Source organism: Oreochromis aureus, linkage group 6, assembly GCF_013358895.1.
Source record: "Oreochromis aureus strain Israel breed Guangdong linkage group 6, ZZ_aureus, whole genome shotgun sequence".
NCBI classification, from domain to species: Eukaryota; Metazoa; Chordata; class Actinopteri; order Cichliformes; family Cichlidae; genus Oreochromis; species Oreochromis aureus.
The window spans coordinates 14,688,408-14,702,448 of record NC_052947.1 but is presented as its reverse complement, the minus strand read 5'-3'; the positions used below and the strand labels follow the sequence as shown (position 1 = coordinate 14,702,448).

The 14,041-nt window shown below is 40.4% G+C and overlaps 2 protein-coding genes across 2 annotated transcripts; both read right to left on the bottom strand.

Moving 5' to 3' along the window:
* Window positions 1-8,741: 8,741 nt before the first annotated feature.
* si:dkey-30k22.5 (lecithin retinol acyltransferase family protein) lies at window positions 8,742-10,144 on the bottom strand. The gene is made up of 2 exons (XM_031729815.1): window positions 9,659-10,144; window positions 8,742-8,897 (listed from the first exon to the last, which is right to left on the bottom strand). Exons 1-2 carry the CDS (start codon window positions 10,142-10,144, stop codon window positions 8,742-8,744), a joined length of 642 nt encoding a protein of 213 aa, XP_031585675.1.
* A 778-nt stretch (window positions 10,145-10,922) lies between these two features.
* On the bottom strand, window positions 10,923-12,052 carry lrata (lecithin retinol acyltransferase a). The gene is made up of 2 exons (XM_031729827.2): window positions 11,519-12,052; window positions 10,923-11,410 (listed from the first exon to the last, which is right to left on the bottom strand). The coding sequence occupies exons 1-2, from the start codon at window positions 12,050-12,052 to the stop codon at window positions 11,258-11,260; spliced, it is 687 nt and encodes a 228-aa protein (XP_031585687.1). The 3' UTR covers window positions 10,923-11,257.
* Window positions 12,053-14,041: the final 1,989 nt, after the last annotated feature.

Sequence of the window (14,041 nt, the reverse complement as noted above, 5' to 3'; positions counted from 1 at the left end):
GTGAAACCATATCAGTTTCAGTTATATCAGCGTCCGTGAGTCTCCCATCGTTTTATTAACTGCGCTTCTTTCACTGATGCCATCAATCAACATCCAATGAAACTTCTTTTTTCCCACAAACTCATCATTAGAGACCTCACTTTTTATATTCTGGTGAATAACAGCGCAGGTTCCAGCTTAAGGTCTAGTTCAGTGAAGCAGGTCCATTTCAAATTGTTAAGCCTGCGGCTTGTAATTGCAATCATTTGATTACCGCTGTTATAAACCAAGATACCATGTGGCCATTAGGAACTAAGTTACTGTCGAACTGCCTCCTTGGCAAACGCCCACCAAACTTTGCCCATAGAGCTACAACACAGATGGTGAAATAATGAGGAAAAAACAGGAAACCCCGAATAAATGGGCAAGGCGTTTCAGGAAGATTGCAGCAGGTTGAGCAGAGTGTAAATGATCTTCTATGGTAGCAGGAAACGATTCTTCATTTGTCATTGCAGAAGCCTCACACTGTGATTTAAGGCTTCAGCTCCTGCTCAAGGAAAAATAGAACATTTCTGCATTAGTGAGAGGTCCGCATAGATTATATATCTATGTGTGTGTGTGTGTGTGTGTGTGTGTGTGTGTGTGTGTGTGTGTGTGTGTGTGTGTGTGTACTCTATGTCCCTGGAATAAGAATAAAATGTTTTTTCTAATAGTTTCATTCTTAAATTGCATCGGTTTCACTAAATAGCTAGTGCAGGGATGAATATGTAAATGAATCAGAATTTATTTGCCTGTTATTTCATGTTTTATTCATCCTATTTAGCCTCTTACCCTCACAGGCTGCAGCCTCCTGTGACCCTGACTTGGAGAAGCAATTAATAGAATGGATGCATGGGTGCATGGATAACCTTTTTACAGTACAGTTTTGTTATTCATTCTCGCAACTCACATCTTAGAAATTAGACTTATTTGATGCACTCAACAGGCAGCGAGCAGGTAATTGAACATGACAGCATTTACATAGACAGCATTGAATCGTGCACTGGAGACATCAAAAACAACTGAAGCAAACCTAAATACCTGCAGAATTTTGCTTGCTGTGTGTCTGTAGAGGGTGGCAGGACATTTATCATTCTGAACAACAAAGTGTTTGATATGATAAAATACACAGAGAAACGTCTCTGTTGCAAAGAAACCAAATGTTAACCAAATAAAGATAGTGATAAACCAAATGTTGCTTGGTCAGTGCTGCAGAACCTGATGCCATATTAAGATCCACAGACCAGATGTCAGTTTGTACTTAAAGTGATTATGCAGGGGACTCTTTTGCTGTATGCCTTTTTCCCCTGTGGAACATGGTCCTGTGCCCTGCTGGGGCCTTCTGCCCCTCCTTGGGATGAGGTTGCTTGTTGGTTCAGGGGTGCATGGCTGGATGTTCTGGTGTGGACGTTGGCCCGCTCCCTTGGAGGCTGGGGGTGGCTTGGACCTCCTCTTTGTCAGCAGGCTCTGGCAGGTGCAGGATAGTTCTAGGGTGCCTGGGACCCTCAACTCTTCTCTTCTCAGCTTGCACCAGGGGGGCCTGCCTCTGGCAGGGTTGACTGCCCATTGCCTCTGAGACTCTCACCCTTTGGTCGTGGGCACCCCATCTGAGGCCTCCCTCCTTCTCCTGCTGGGATGGGCGTGCGGTTGACACCGAGATGTGTGGCCACAGGTCTAAGGTACTCTTGGGGGCTGTGGATAGCGCGGTTGTCCATCTCTGGTTCCATCTCTGTCTGCTTCTGGCTCATGGGAGGCATTATTGTGGCTTCCCACCCTCATTAGCAATTACATTTGTGACAAAGACACAGGCATTGTAACACACTCTCTCTCACACACACTCATTTACACTACAAGAAGATTGTTGGTTTATGTATCTGTATATTTTTTTCATTTTTGTGTTCCAGGTGCTGCATGTTTTTGTTTTTCTTAAAGGAGCAGCAGTTGGCGATACATTGTGCATTTCCATTTGTACTCTATTCTTTTATTATATTTGCCCCACATTTCCCCACCCTCCGCTTCCTATGAGCACTAGGCATACTGTACCACATATAATGTAATAACTGAAATACTCACAAATAGAATTAAATAAATCAACAGATAAAAGATTCACATGAGCAAGAGGAGCCTATAGAGACTCTATATAGCTGTTCTTGGAAAAGCAAACTGAGTTTAACACCACAGTGCATACAGATCACAATTCTGACTGCAAAAGCTGCCAGACAGAAAAACGTCTCTTTTTCAATGAAAGCTGATGTTAACCGATTAAAGATAGTGATAAACCAAATGTTGCTTGGTCAGTGCTGCAGAACCTGATACCATATTAAGATCCAAAGACCAGATGTCAGTTTGTAGTTAAAGTGATTATGCAGGGGCCTTTTTGCTGTATGCTGTTAAACGTGTTACCTTGAGTCAATACTAATGGAGTTAAAACTGAAACATGTAGCCAAATCCACATGTGTTTTGTTGTCTCACATGTGGATGTCCAAATGAAATGTAAACCGGACATGATTATTATTTGTCCTTTTAAAGATTATTTTTACTTTATTTTGAAGAGAGATGACACAAAGACAGGAAGAATGGCATGGAAAATGCTACACTAAAATTTGCAAGTGTTTTTGTTATCAGTGCTTTTTTTTAAAGTAAAACCGAGTTCTTACTTAAAGCCAGCTTGCTTGGTGTGTTTACATCAGTGTATCTCAAAAGTCTGTCATGAATCTAGATGAGGCGATCACGAGTCTCTTCACTCGTGGCTGCTGCACATTTTCATTGTGCACAACAAGACACATGCAAGGCTTCCAGTGTAGTCAATTAAAATTAGCATTGCCACACTGCTCTCGCACAGCCAGGGCTAATAGCCGCGCTGCCTTCTGGTTGACTAATTTTCTGCCTCAGTATTTATCATAATTACTGCAGTTGCTGCTGTGTCATATTTACTCCTAGTAACTAATAAAGCTGTAGAAAACAACTCTTCGGCCTCTGTTCTGACCTTCAGATCAGACCAGTTCAGCATGTAACTATCATTAGTCAATCAAATAGAATATGTAAGCAACAAAAATAAACAAATAAATAAATAAATGAATAAGGGAGAACAGGAACAGGAAGATATTGTGGCCAACAATAATAAATTCATAGAACTCAATCAAAAGATAGCATTTATGGACAGTGTGTTCAAAACGCTTGTTGAACATGCTGAAAAAATGGTGTTGTCCCTGCGGGACATGAGCTAAAAAGCTCAGTAAAAGCGATGTAATGGATCTGAGGAACATGCCGTTCAGAGCAAATAACAGTGTTGTATATAGCGACACTATTTTCACATCATTGCAGGCTAATACAGTCGTTTTGGTAGTTTGGTTTACTTACTGAAGGACCTCCTGAGCCTCCAGATTTGCCATCGGAGTAGTTCTTGGACTTTATTTGCATGTAAATGTGGGCATCATTTGCATATGTGAGTACGCACAAACTGATATCCCCATGCTCATGTTGCTGTTCCTATATCATCATAATAAAGTTGGTCCAGGATCAACAATGCAGCTGACCAATGACACGTCTGACCATTCATTTACCATTACCAAAAATATGGCTATTGTTATTAAAAACTAATCGCTAGAAAAATGTACATTTGGCTAACAGCAATTCTACCTTGATAATATGTTTATTATATTGTATAAATTCATTTTAAAAAACACTTGAAAGATGAGATTTTTATATAAACAAAGACACCCCCCCACCCCCACCCCTTATTATGATGATGCCGTAACGTCCCCAACACTTGATACATTAGCATTACCGTGACATTACAGTACGCCAGTATTTAAACAGTATTTTTGCTTGGTGTAAAGTTCTTTCTGTAGCCAACAGCCTCATTAAGGTTCAGTTTATGTGGTTAAAATTTCAGTTTTGGCTCATTTACAGTAGCTGCATTTGGTCTGTTTAAATCTGTAAGAAGGAGAGTTTAGGTAAACTCACTCAAGCAGTTTGTGTAGCAAATGTTTTATAGCCTCACACTGGTGGAGTCTCGATGTGCGTCACTGTAATTTCAAGACGTCAGCGCATCAGGATGCACTGCTGTTCAATTCCGTCCTTCAGTGCACATCCATTCTCCAGAAAAGCATATTTCGTGCCATCTTCACCCCACTTATCACTTTATTGGCTACTGTATTTTGAAGCCTTTGAAGCCTTTTCCAGTCTTATCAAACACCTGAAGCACTTTTGCACCACAAACCACTTTTACCATTTCACACACATTTGTATAGTGCTTTTATTCTACACATTTTTTATCTGTCCAAAGGCTAATTCCACACCCCAATAATACACTACGTGCACCACATGAGGCTTGAAAGAACCACGGATCAAACCATAAACCTTCTGATAAGTAGTTGTAACTTCCTATACCACAATTACAAATCTCTCTCACAGAAATTATGTTCATAGATTAGTTATTTTCCAAATCATGTTGTGGTGGAACAGTCAGTGTCCTGAAGAGAACCATGTTAAACTTTGGTGTCATTACAAAAGGATTTTGATAGACTTTAAATACATTTATAAACACAGTTTGTAAAATTGCACCCATTCATCCTTTCTCTTCCGCTTATCCTTATCAGGTTTGCTGGAGTTATCATAGGTGAGAGGCAGGGTACACCCTGGACAGGTCACCAGTCTGATGCAGGACTAACACAGAGAGACAGACGACCAGTCACACTCACACCTCAGTTTAGAGTCACCAATTAACACAACCTCATTAACTGCATGTCTGTGGACTGTGGGAGGAAGCTGGAGTACCTGGAGAGAACCCACGCAAACTCCACACAGAAACAAGGTTGGAGTCAAACTCAGGACCTTCTTGCTGTGAGGGAACAGCACTGACCACCGCACCACCATGCATTTAATATTTTTCGATTTCTGATGTACATAATTAAAAATGTTCTCTGTTCTTAAGAAGAAAGCAAAATTCACTTTTTTGCCCTCAGCTGTAAAAGGCTGATGGGTTATTGTCATCACCCCGCCAGGCGGGCAGGTGGACGGCGTGGACACCCAAGATTGTGAATGAATAACTGGAGAAGGAGGTGATGCGGGGTTTTGAAATTCATACCATAGGTGCATGTACTGAAAACCTTGGACAAATTCGAATATCAGTGAACCTTGAGCCCGAGGTCAAAGTCAAAGGTCACATTTTCTGAATATCTTGAGAATGCAATAACTGAACATGGAAGTCAGCTATGATAAAATTTATACCACGTGTGCATCCTCTAAGAGGCTGAGGCGTGGCACTGGCAGCTACCACTATTTTTACTTATATAGCACCAATTCACAACAACCGTTGCCTCATGGCACTTTGTATTGTCACGGATCTGAACAATCCCCAATCAGCAACATTTAGCGACAGTGGCAACAATGAACTCCCCTGTAACAGGAAGAGACCTCCAGCGGAATGCACTGTGGTGCTTTAAATATTTTAAAAGGACAATTCCAGACATTTAGTTGAGTAACTATTTGCTTTTCAGTCATACAGCCACTAATGTTAATGTTTGGACCACGTTTGACAGTTAGGGTAGGAAAAACTGGTGATAGCAATAATAACGCTCAAGGCACCTACAGCTCAATGTCTCAACTGTAAAAAAGTCATTCAAATAATATCAGTTTGTGTGTATTTTAAATTTTAAAAAAATGATTATAATGAAAGTCTTTGAATATATAAGAGTGTTTACGCACAGAGGTACTCCTGCTTTAGCGTTTGGGCTCTTAAAATAGATTCAGCCCACTTTCTTCTCATAGACACAGACCTTTTTTTCTTAAAGCTGCCATGTGAAATATGTCTTAAGGTATTTAATAGAAGCTGAATAAGGGAAACATCTGACACTGTGTGAGATTATAGAAATGAAAATTAGATTTCTCTTAGTGAATCCAACTTAGCCCTGGAAATCGTCAATTTTAGAGGCGACAAAACCCAGTTACACTTCCATCTCAGCAGGGTCTGTGCACCTGCACTCCTTTTATTAGAACCTGTGGGGTTCAGCCCATTACATCAACCTATCTTAAATCAATATGTAGTGCTTCTCTGCGGGATTAGTGCCTAAGTGTAATGGTAAGGCAATTATCCTTCTTTAACTCTGGTCTTGGTCTGCCTGTGTTACAGACAAAAGTCAGACATACACTTACACCTATAGAGTGACTCATTAAATGACTCCTATAAACTCATTTAATGACTCGTTAAATGTTCACATTGTGGATGTCCAGATGGAAACATCAAGAGTTGGATCTTGGACTTAGTTTGACTTATGCGAGAAGACTTTATATGTGGTTGTGTAGTTTTTTTCATGCCCCACATACATTTTTATGGCATTTTATACGTGTTAGTGTGCTTGTATTGCTTTTCTCTGCTCCACTGTTGTTGTTGAATGTGTTTGTATGTGAAAAAAATGAATGAAGTTCACTTGACTTCACATATCAGTGTTTTTATCATTTATTCTTATCTTTAACAATAAAAAAACAGCAACCACAGAATTTTAATATGATAAAGGCAGGAGAGACGTACCCATTCACGCTCACATGTGTTGGTTCCTCACCCCACCAGTGGGGACTGCCCATGATCTTAATCTGAATTCATGATCTACTTAATAGGTTGACACAGAGGCGGGCACAGTTATAGTTATTAGAGCGCTCTGAGTCTTTGCATCTGATGCTGTGAAATTCTGATAAGTGTCTCATTTTGTGTTTACGTCATACACGAATATAAATGTATTTTTTTATCATTCCATTTCCCCTCATAAGCTTTACATTACACATATGTACCTGCTCAGTGTTTCACATTTCCTGTTGTTCTTTCTAGCATCTGTTTTCCTGGATTTGTTCTGACTGCTTGTCTAGTGTAAAGTCTGCTTTCATGTCACTAGTTCTGTCTATAAATCCTGGAATTAAACGGCCTCTTCTCTGAGTCGATCAGATAATATTCTCCTTTTTAAAAAAAAAGTTGTTTCTCTTACTTCTTTTTACCAAAACCTTTTTTCACATTGAGTTTTGATACTTCTGCAAAGGAACCCATGAATGTATTAGTCAGTTTAGGTCAGTTTGAAATCTGTTATTTCTGTTTTAAAGACCTGCCCATATCTAAAAGCTTTGCAGGCAAAGACAGATCTGTCAAAAAAAAATCATAATATACTGAATATTTGCTGAGACTTTATTAAGATGATTTCAGAACATTGTACTGCATATATCACTTTTTTTTGTTAAAACGGGAGAAGATTAACAACAGTCTCTGCAATAATCAGCAATAACATTTAATTCTGAGCATTGTTGTCTCAGCCTATTTTTCCCAGACAAGGCGTTGTCATAAACGATTGAAATGCCAGCAGATAATATGTAATGATATGATCTATGAGCCATAAAAGTAATGCAACATGAAGGGTTGGAAATTCAAATTGTTTAACAGAATGACAAAAACTAATTACAATAGAAGGAACTTATTGCACTTTTGTCCACATGGTACAAACAGTAATTTATTCTACAAGATAAAAAAAAGTAACAAGTTGTGTCATTTCTGTGAGTCTTATCACAATACAATTTGCATACACCATCACACTGACATATATTGTATTCGTCTTCTTCTTCATCATCTTTCTCCCTTTAGGCGTCACCACAGTAGATCACCTGGCTCCATCTCACCCGATCCTTAGCGGCCTTTTCTGTCACACCAACCCGCTGCGTGTCCTGCTTCACTACATCCACGAACCTCCTCTTTTTCCTTTCTCTTTTCCTGCTGCTTGGGGGAAAAATGTCCATCATAATCACATGTCCAAACCATCTCAACCTTTCCTCTCTCACTGTGAAACCTGAGCTGTCCCTCTGATATATAATCTTCACTCCCAATCTTCCCTCTTAACATCTTGAACTTTGCCACCTCCTCAGCCTCCTGTCTTCTTGTCAGTGCCATCGTCTCCAAATTATACATCACAGCACGTCTCACTACCATCTTATAAACCGTCTCTTTCCCTCTTGCTGCTGTCCTTCAGTCACAAATCACCCCTGAGACTCAGCTCCACCCACTCCACCTTGCCTGCACTCTCGTCTTCACCTCTCCTGTGCACTGTCCATCCCTTTTAATGGTTGGCCCCAGGTATTTAAACTCGTCTGCCTTCAGTGTCTTTACTCATTACACCTTCAGTTATCCACCTGTCTCTCTCTCATTAGGATACATGTATTCTGTCTTCTACTGAATTTCATTCCTCCTCAGAGCACACCTCCATCCTTTTAGGCTCTCTTCCAGCCACTCCCTCACTGAAGATCACAGTGTCATCTGAAGACATGCCTGACCTCATCTGCTAACCTGTCCATCACCACTGCAACCACGAACGGGCTCAGAGCTGATCCCTGATGTAATCCCACCAGCACCTTGAACCCATCTATCACACTTACTCCACACCTCATCCCTGTACTCTGGCATATATCTCAGTCATTATTTAATTTAAATGTCTTTGAGCTTTATTCAAAGTCTTTAAAGTTTTGCACCTGAGTCATAATACATTTGTGCTAAATAAACCTGCTAAACTACAGTAATATCACAGCTTACTTAACAGTTCAGAAAACTACAAGAAAAAAGAAAGAAATTAAAACAGCCATATATAAGAAGTTGAAACAACAACCTAGAAACCTTGTTTCCCAGTGTTTTCAGTAACACAGCAAAAACTGGGCCAGAGTCTTTTCTCTCAGGTCCGTCGCTCCAGAGGTCATTAGGCAGCCATCCAGATGGTGAACGAGACGAGCAGGACGAGTAAAAACGTCAGCGGCGTCACGCAGCCTACGTACAGCACAGTGCACATGCCACACAGTGCAGTCAAAAAGGCGCTCAGTCTGCTGAACACGATCTTCCGTATCGTAGTGCAGAACTGGGGGGAAAAATGTCAACATTAGGCTGTGATAAATGACAAAGTGTGAGATAGATTTAGAAAAGTAATAGATGTCTGATAGCAATGTGGACACAAATTAGCACTAGATGGAGCTGCTCGCCTCAGGAAATAGTTAAGTTCAAAATAACAAATGCAGGAAAACTTAACCCCCCACCCCAGAAAATAAACATAACCTTTAAAAAGCAAGTCTTCGTTTCAATATAAATCTCTAAATATAATAATAAACCATTTTTTACACACTGTTTAGTGAGGTAATTATGAAAAGTTAGAATTTAGACAGCCTGTAAAATCCACCCTATTTGAGGAAAAGTCTAAATTAATGTTTTTCCTATCTAAAATAACACCTATGTAAAAAATATATATAAAATGTCTGATATTGTATATATGCTCCTGGCTGCTTTAATTATAATTCCCGTCTGCAATAGATACCAGGAGATTTCTTTCTAATAGGGTTTTCAAAATGAAGTGAATTGCAAAATCTACTGTCTTCTATAGTTCATTTAGAAAAATGCTTTGCAAAATTCAATCAAACGAATATTTTGTAGCAGTCTAACTTCCTTAAATGCATTTCTTCTGTGTGCAGCAAGGTATTCAAAATTTATATTTCTACAGCCAGAATGGACACGAGGTTTAAACGCAGTGACAAACAACCTATTTAGTCTTGTTTGAAGTCAGACTTGGAAAAAAGTGAACTTCATCCTTTAGTCTTGCTGCTGGGAGGCCTTTCAGGTGGAGTTTACCTGGTATGTCTGGTAGCTGATGGCCATTCCATATCTGCAGTACATGACGTAGTGTTCACAGTTGTACCACAGCAGGCTGTAGGTGACTGAGCCCAGGAGTTTCTCTGCCCTCCGAGCCACCTCGTCTCCATCTAAGGGAGGCTGTGCGCACACTTTATCCATGTGGTTGATCAGGATCTCGGAGCCGTAAGCAAAATCTGCCACAGAGTCCACTCTGACGCTCGCTTCTTTGGTGATGGCCCCCAGGATGAGGCGATTATTTGTTACCATCTTTGCAATCGCAGATTTGTTTTTGGTGATCGCAGGCAGGATGTCAGGAATGAGATGAGCCACACGATCGTCCCCCAGGTAAATCCCGAAATGTGTGAATAATGTCCTGGGTACCTCAAGCAAGTCGCCGCGCTTGTACAGAGAGAGATCATATTTGGGCTTCTCTTCCTTTTTGGAAACTACAAAGAAAAAGCTGAGCAGTTGGTAGAGAAACATGATGGCAGTGTGCAGCACACAGGCTGACACCTGACCGTTTTATTTATAACAGAAATGGGAGGGCCGAGTCTCCCGAGGAGGATTAAATGTTGCTCAGTGTTTTAGTGTGAATTTCACAGGAAAACAAAGGAGCTTTCTTTAATCCCTTTTCTGTGTGGTTGGATTTTGAAATTCAGGCCTATTTGTGGGGTATTAAGGTCAAGCGTCCCCATCAGGAAGGCTAATTGGGCAACAAGTTAAATTCCAATCTAAAGGTCACAGTTATTGAGCCATTACACCCAAAGAAGCACCCTTTGTTAGTTTCTTTGTTGCAGACTAGATCGGCCTGCAAGTGTTCAAACCAGTCTCATTATTATTCAGTGATTTGCTGAATATTAAGAGAAATGTATTAGATAGATATCTGTGATCTGTATTGATCGTAGGTCTGGGTGTGAGTGGTTGCTGGTTGTCCAGCAGCAGATTGGCAGCCTGTCTAGGATGTACCCTGACTCTCAGCTGAGATAGGTTCTTATAATTTCATGTCAAATAATCTTAAAGCCAAATGTAGTCTTTTGATGAGTTTGACTTTTTCTTGATATAAAAGTATAAACGTTTGCGATAATCCATCACTTGCTCTCTATCTGTATGTCAACTATTGTTTTGGAGGCTTTCTCATGCAGCCTGTTCCACAGCTGACCCTGTGACCAGTTATCTTCTTCCACTGGCATTCATGTGGCGATGTAAGAAGGGTCAGATTCACACGAGGCAAACACGTAAAAATGCATTGTTTATTAAACAACTGTCATATTCATAACCTTTATTTATATACATCAACATTATTATTGATTTAGTCCACTCTATACTCACTTTTGTGGTGACTCAATGTTAGCAAAAATAACTCACTGTATTCTTCTAATAAAGAAATCAGTTTAGTCCCCACATTTTTGAGAGTAAAATAAGAAACTAATGATGCTGTAACAACATAATATATCAAACACTGTTGGACAGTAAAATCAAAGAACTGTGACAAAGCATGAAGCTGGAGTTCAGTGTTCCAGGGAGGTTTTGCCAAGTCTTCTGTGCCAAGTAAAAGTTCATCTCAGCTTCTTTATTGGCTTCTTGCCTTGAGCTCCTTTAACCAGCCATCCAGAGAGTGAAGGGAATAAGAATTGTGGGTAATGTAGTTAAAGGTGCCATACCAAAGTAAACAACAGAGATAATTCCAAGCAGCCCGGAAACAATAACAGTGCGCTGGTCCCTGATGATTGATTTCAGGACCTCACAGAACTGCAGAGGGAAGAAAACAGAAAAAAAAAAAAGTTATTTATCATTGTAACATTTCTTAAAAGTCTCGGGATACTTTAGACATGGCCCCAGGCAATTCGGGATGTATACCTGCTCTGTTTGCCGGCTCCTTGCTGCTCCGTACCTGCAGTACGTCACGAAGTGTTCACAGTTACTCCACAGTAAACTGTACGGAAAGGCTCCTATGAGTTTTTCAGCTCTCTTGGCGACGGTGTCGTCGGGCAGAGGTGGCGTCTTCATCATCTTATCAGCATGGTTCACGAGGATGTTGGCGCCATACGCGAAGTCCTCCAGCGTGTCTACGCGCACCGTGGCACACCTGTATATGCAGCCGAGGATGAGTCTCTCGTTTGTGATGACAGAGCTGATGAGCTTGTCGTTGCTCGTGAGCACGGGGAGGATGTCTGGAATCAGGTGAGCTACTTTGTTGTCGCCTAAATAGATGCCGAAGTGAGTGAAGAGGGATCTGGGAACCTCTAGCACGTCTCCCCTGCGGAGGGGCGGCGATGGAGCGCGCCGCTCAGCGCGCTCCCGCTGCCGGCTTTCTAACCAGCTGGACTCAAAGAGTTTGAACTTGAAGAGAAGGGAGACCTTCTCCACCAAGAATGTCAGCAGCTGCAGCATCTTGAACATATGCGGGGGGAGTACACCACAGTGCGTCTGTGGAATGGCCTTTTTATCCTTCCTCGCACGAGGAGGAGAAAGACCGTCCAGAAAATCCCAAGGACACGATTGGCCAGGAGTGACCTTGCGCACGTGCGCATTCCTCGTAGTTCGTCTCTTTAGCATCTTGCCTTTAGTTGTTTTCTGCGGTGCACAGATGCGCAATTGTTTTCCGCTAAACCGCTTTAATCTGTCTCACCGAGCGCAAAAAAAAACTCGTGTGAAATATTAGTTCAACGAGGAACGGCAGAGTACATCTGCGTTCAGACTGCAGATTTGAAATATTAAACATCTGAAGATGAACTCATCATAATATGCATCAAAAGTTTTTGAATACACTGTAATTTAAGGGAAGTCCGCTTTCACAGAGGCTGTATAAACTCTATTCATAACAACTTTACTGCTTCACTTTACTGCTCTGATAGCCACTTGTGCTCCAGCCTTTATTATGTTTAAAAGTGGAGGAGACAAACAAAAGCAAAGTTATAACTACAAAGGAAAATCTCTTTTTTTAAGTTATGTTTTTCTATATTTTACATCATGTCAGCAAAGCCTTATTATTTACTTAATAACTGATGGATTTCTGGATATTCAGTATTCAGTTTCAAAAGCACAAGCTTAAGAAAAAGAACATTTGCATGAACAAAATCATTCAGTCGCATACATGTGGCCAATTTAAAATCAACAGTTAAACTAATATGCATGTACTTGAACTGGGGGAGGAAGCTGCAGTACGTGGAGAGAACCCATGCAGATGTGGGTTCAACCAGCCAGTGTTTCAAAGCCAGGGGCGTCTTGCTGTCAGGAGATGGTTCTAACCATCACACCACTTTGCTCCAACGGAGTTCAATGGTGTTAGATACTTGTACATAAAACAACTAGAATAATATAAAAGAGTATTAAAAAAAAGTTAAATGAAAACTTTGTTCTCATTGGAGCTTTTTTCTGTCAAGCTAATTATTGTCATGTGAACTGTTTATTACATGTGATTTCAAATTGGACAATTAAGCTGATTATCGCCCAAACAGTCATTTCTGGGCCGTCCTTTTCCATCATCAATCCAGGATCAGTCTCCCAAAATAAGTTGGATGTTGGATGGCCTACACTCTCCCAGAGGAACCATATGATGAGATTACCTTAATCCTTCAGGCTTCACTTACACGCTCATCTTTAACCCAGAAAATACTTTGAGAGACACAACAGCTTGTTTCGTTTTGTGTTTGTTGCACATTCGTCTGCTGACCTCGATTCTGCAAAATCCTTTCAAAAAGGGATAAAACGTTGCTGGTATTTGACTGTGTCTGCGAGAAAGCCGGTTTAATGAAGTGTGTGTTTGATTAATGACTATAAAAAGCAATAAGCTATACAGCTCACTATAGAACTTCAGTTACACTCATAAATTATAAGCAAAGATGAGGATCAAAGTCTCATATCAATATTTGTGCTGGAGGTGTCCTAATTAAAGCTATGATTATGATTAATTAAGATTAACTTTAATTTCAGTGTAACCTAAAGAAACATTAGGAAGACCTGAACAGTATTAGTAAGACATGTTTGTCTTTTATTATTAGTATTATTGGATGGATGAAGTCTAAAAATGCCAATATCTGCTCATCGGAAAACCTACAATGTGTAGACGCAGCAAACACCAGGGACATGATGCCATTGCTATCAGTGGTATTGCATCTAGACCTAAAGATAGAGGGATTCTGTGATTTGTAATTCAGTGTCTAAAACAATATTTACAATGAGAGTTCATTAAAAACTCAAGTAAAAAGCGATGGGTTGCAATCAGTTGAAAAACTGATATCAATCTCTCAGGGCAGCAGTGGTTGTTAGCAATAGCGTAGAAAACAACAACGGTTGTTAATATCCTCTATCTTTCTATGCATCATCCAACAATCTCATGAATAAAAGCAGAGATTTGGCTCTTAGCTGGAGGTTATTTCT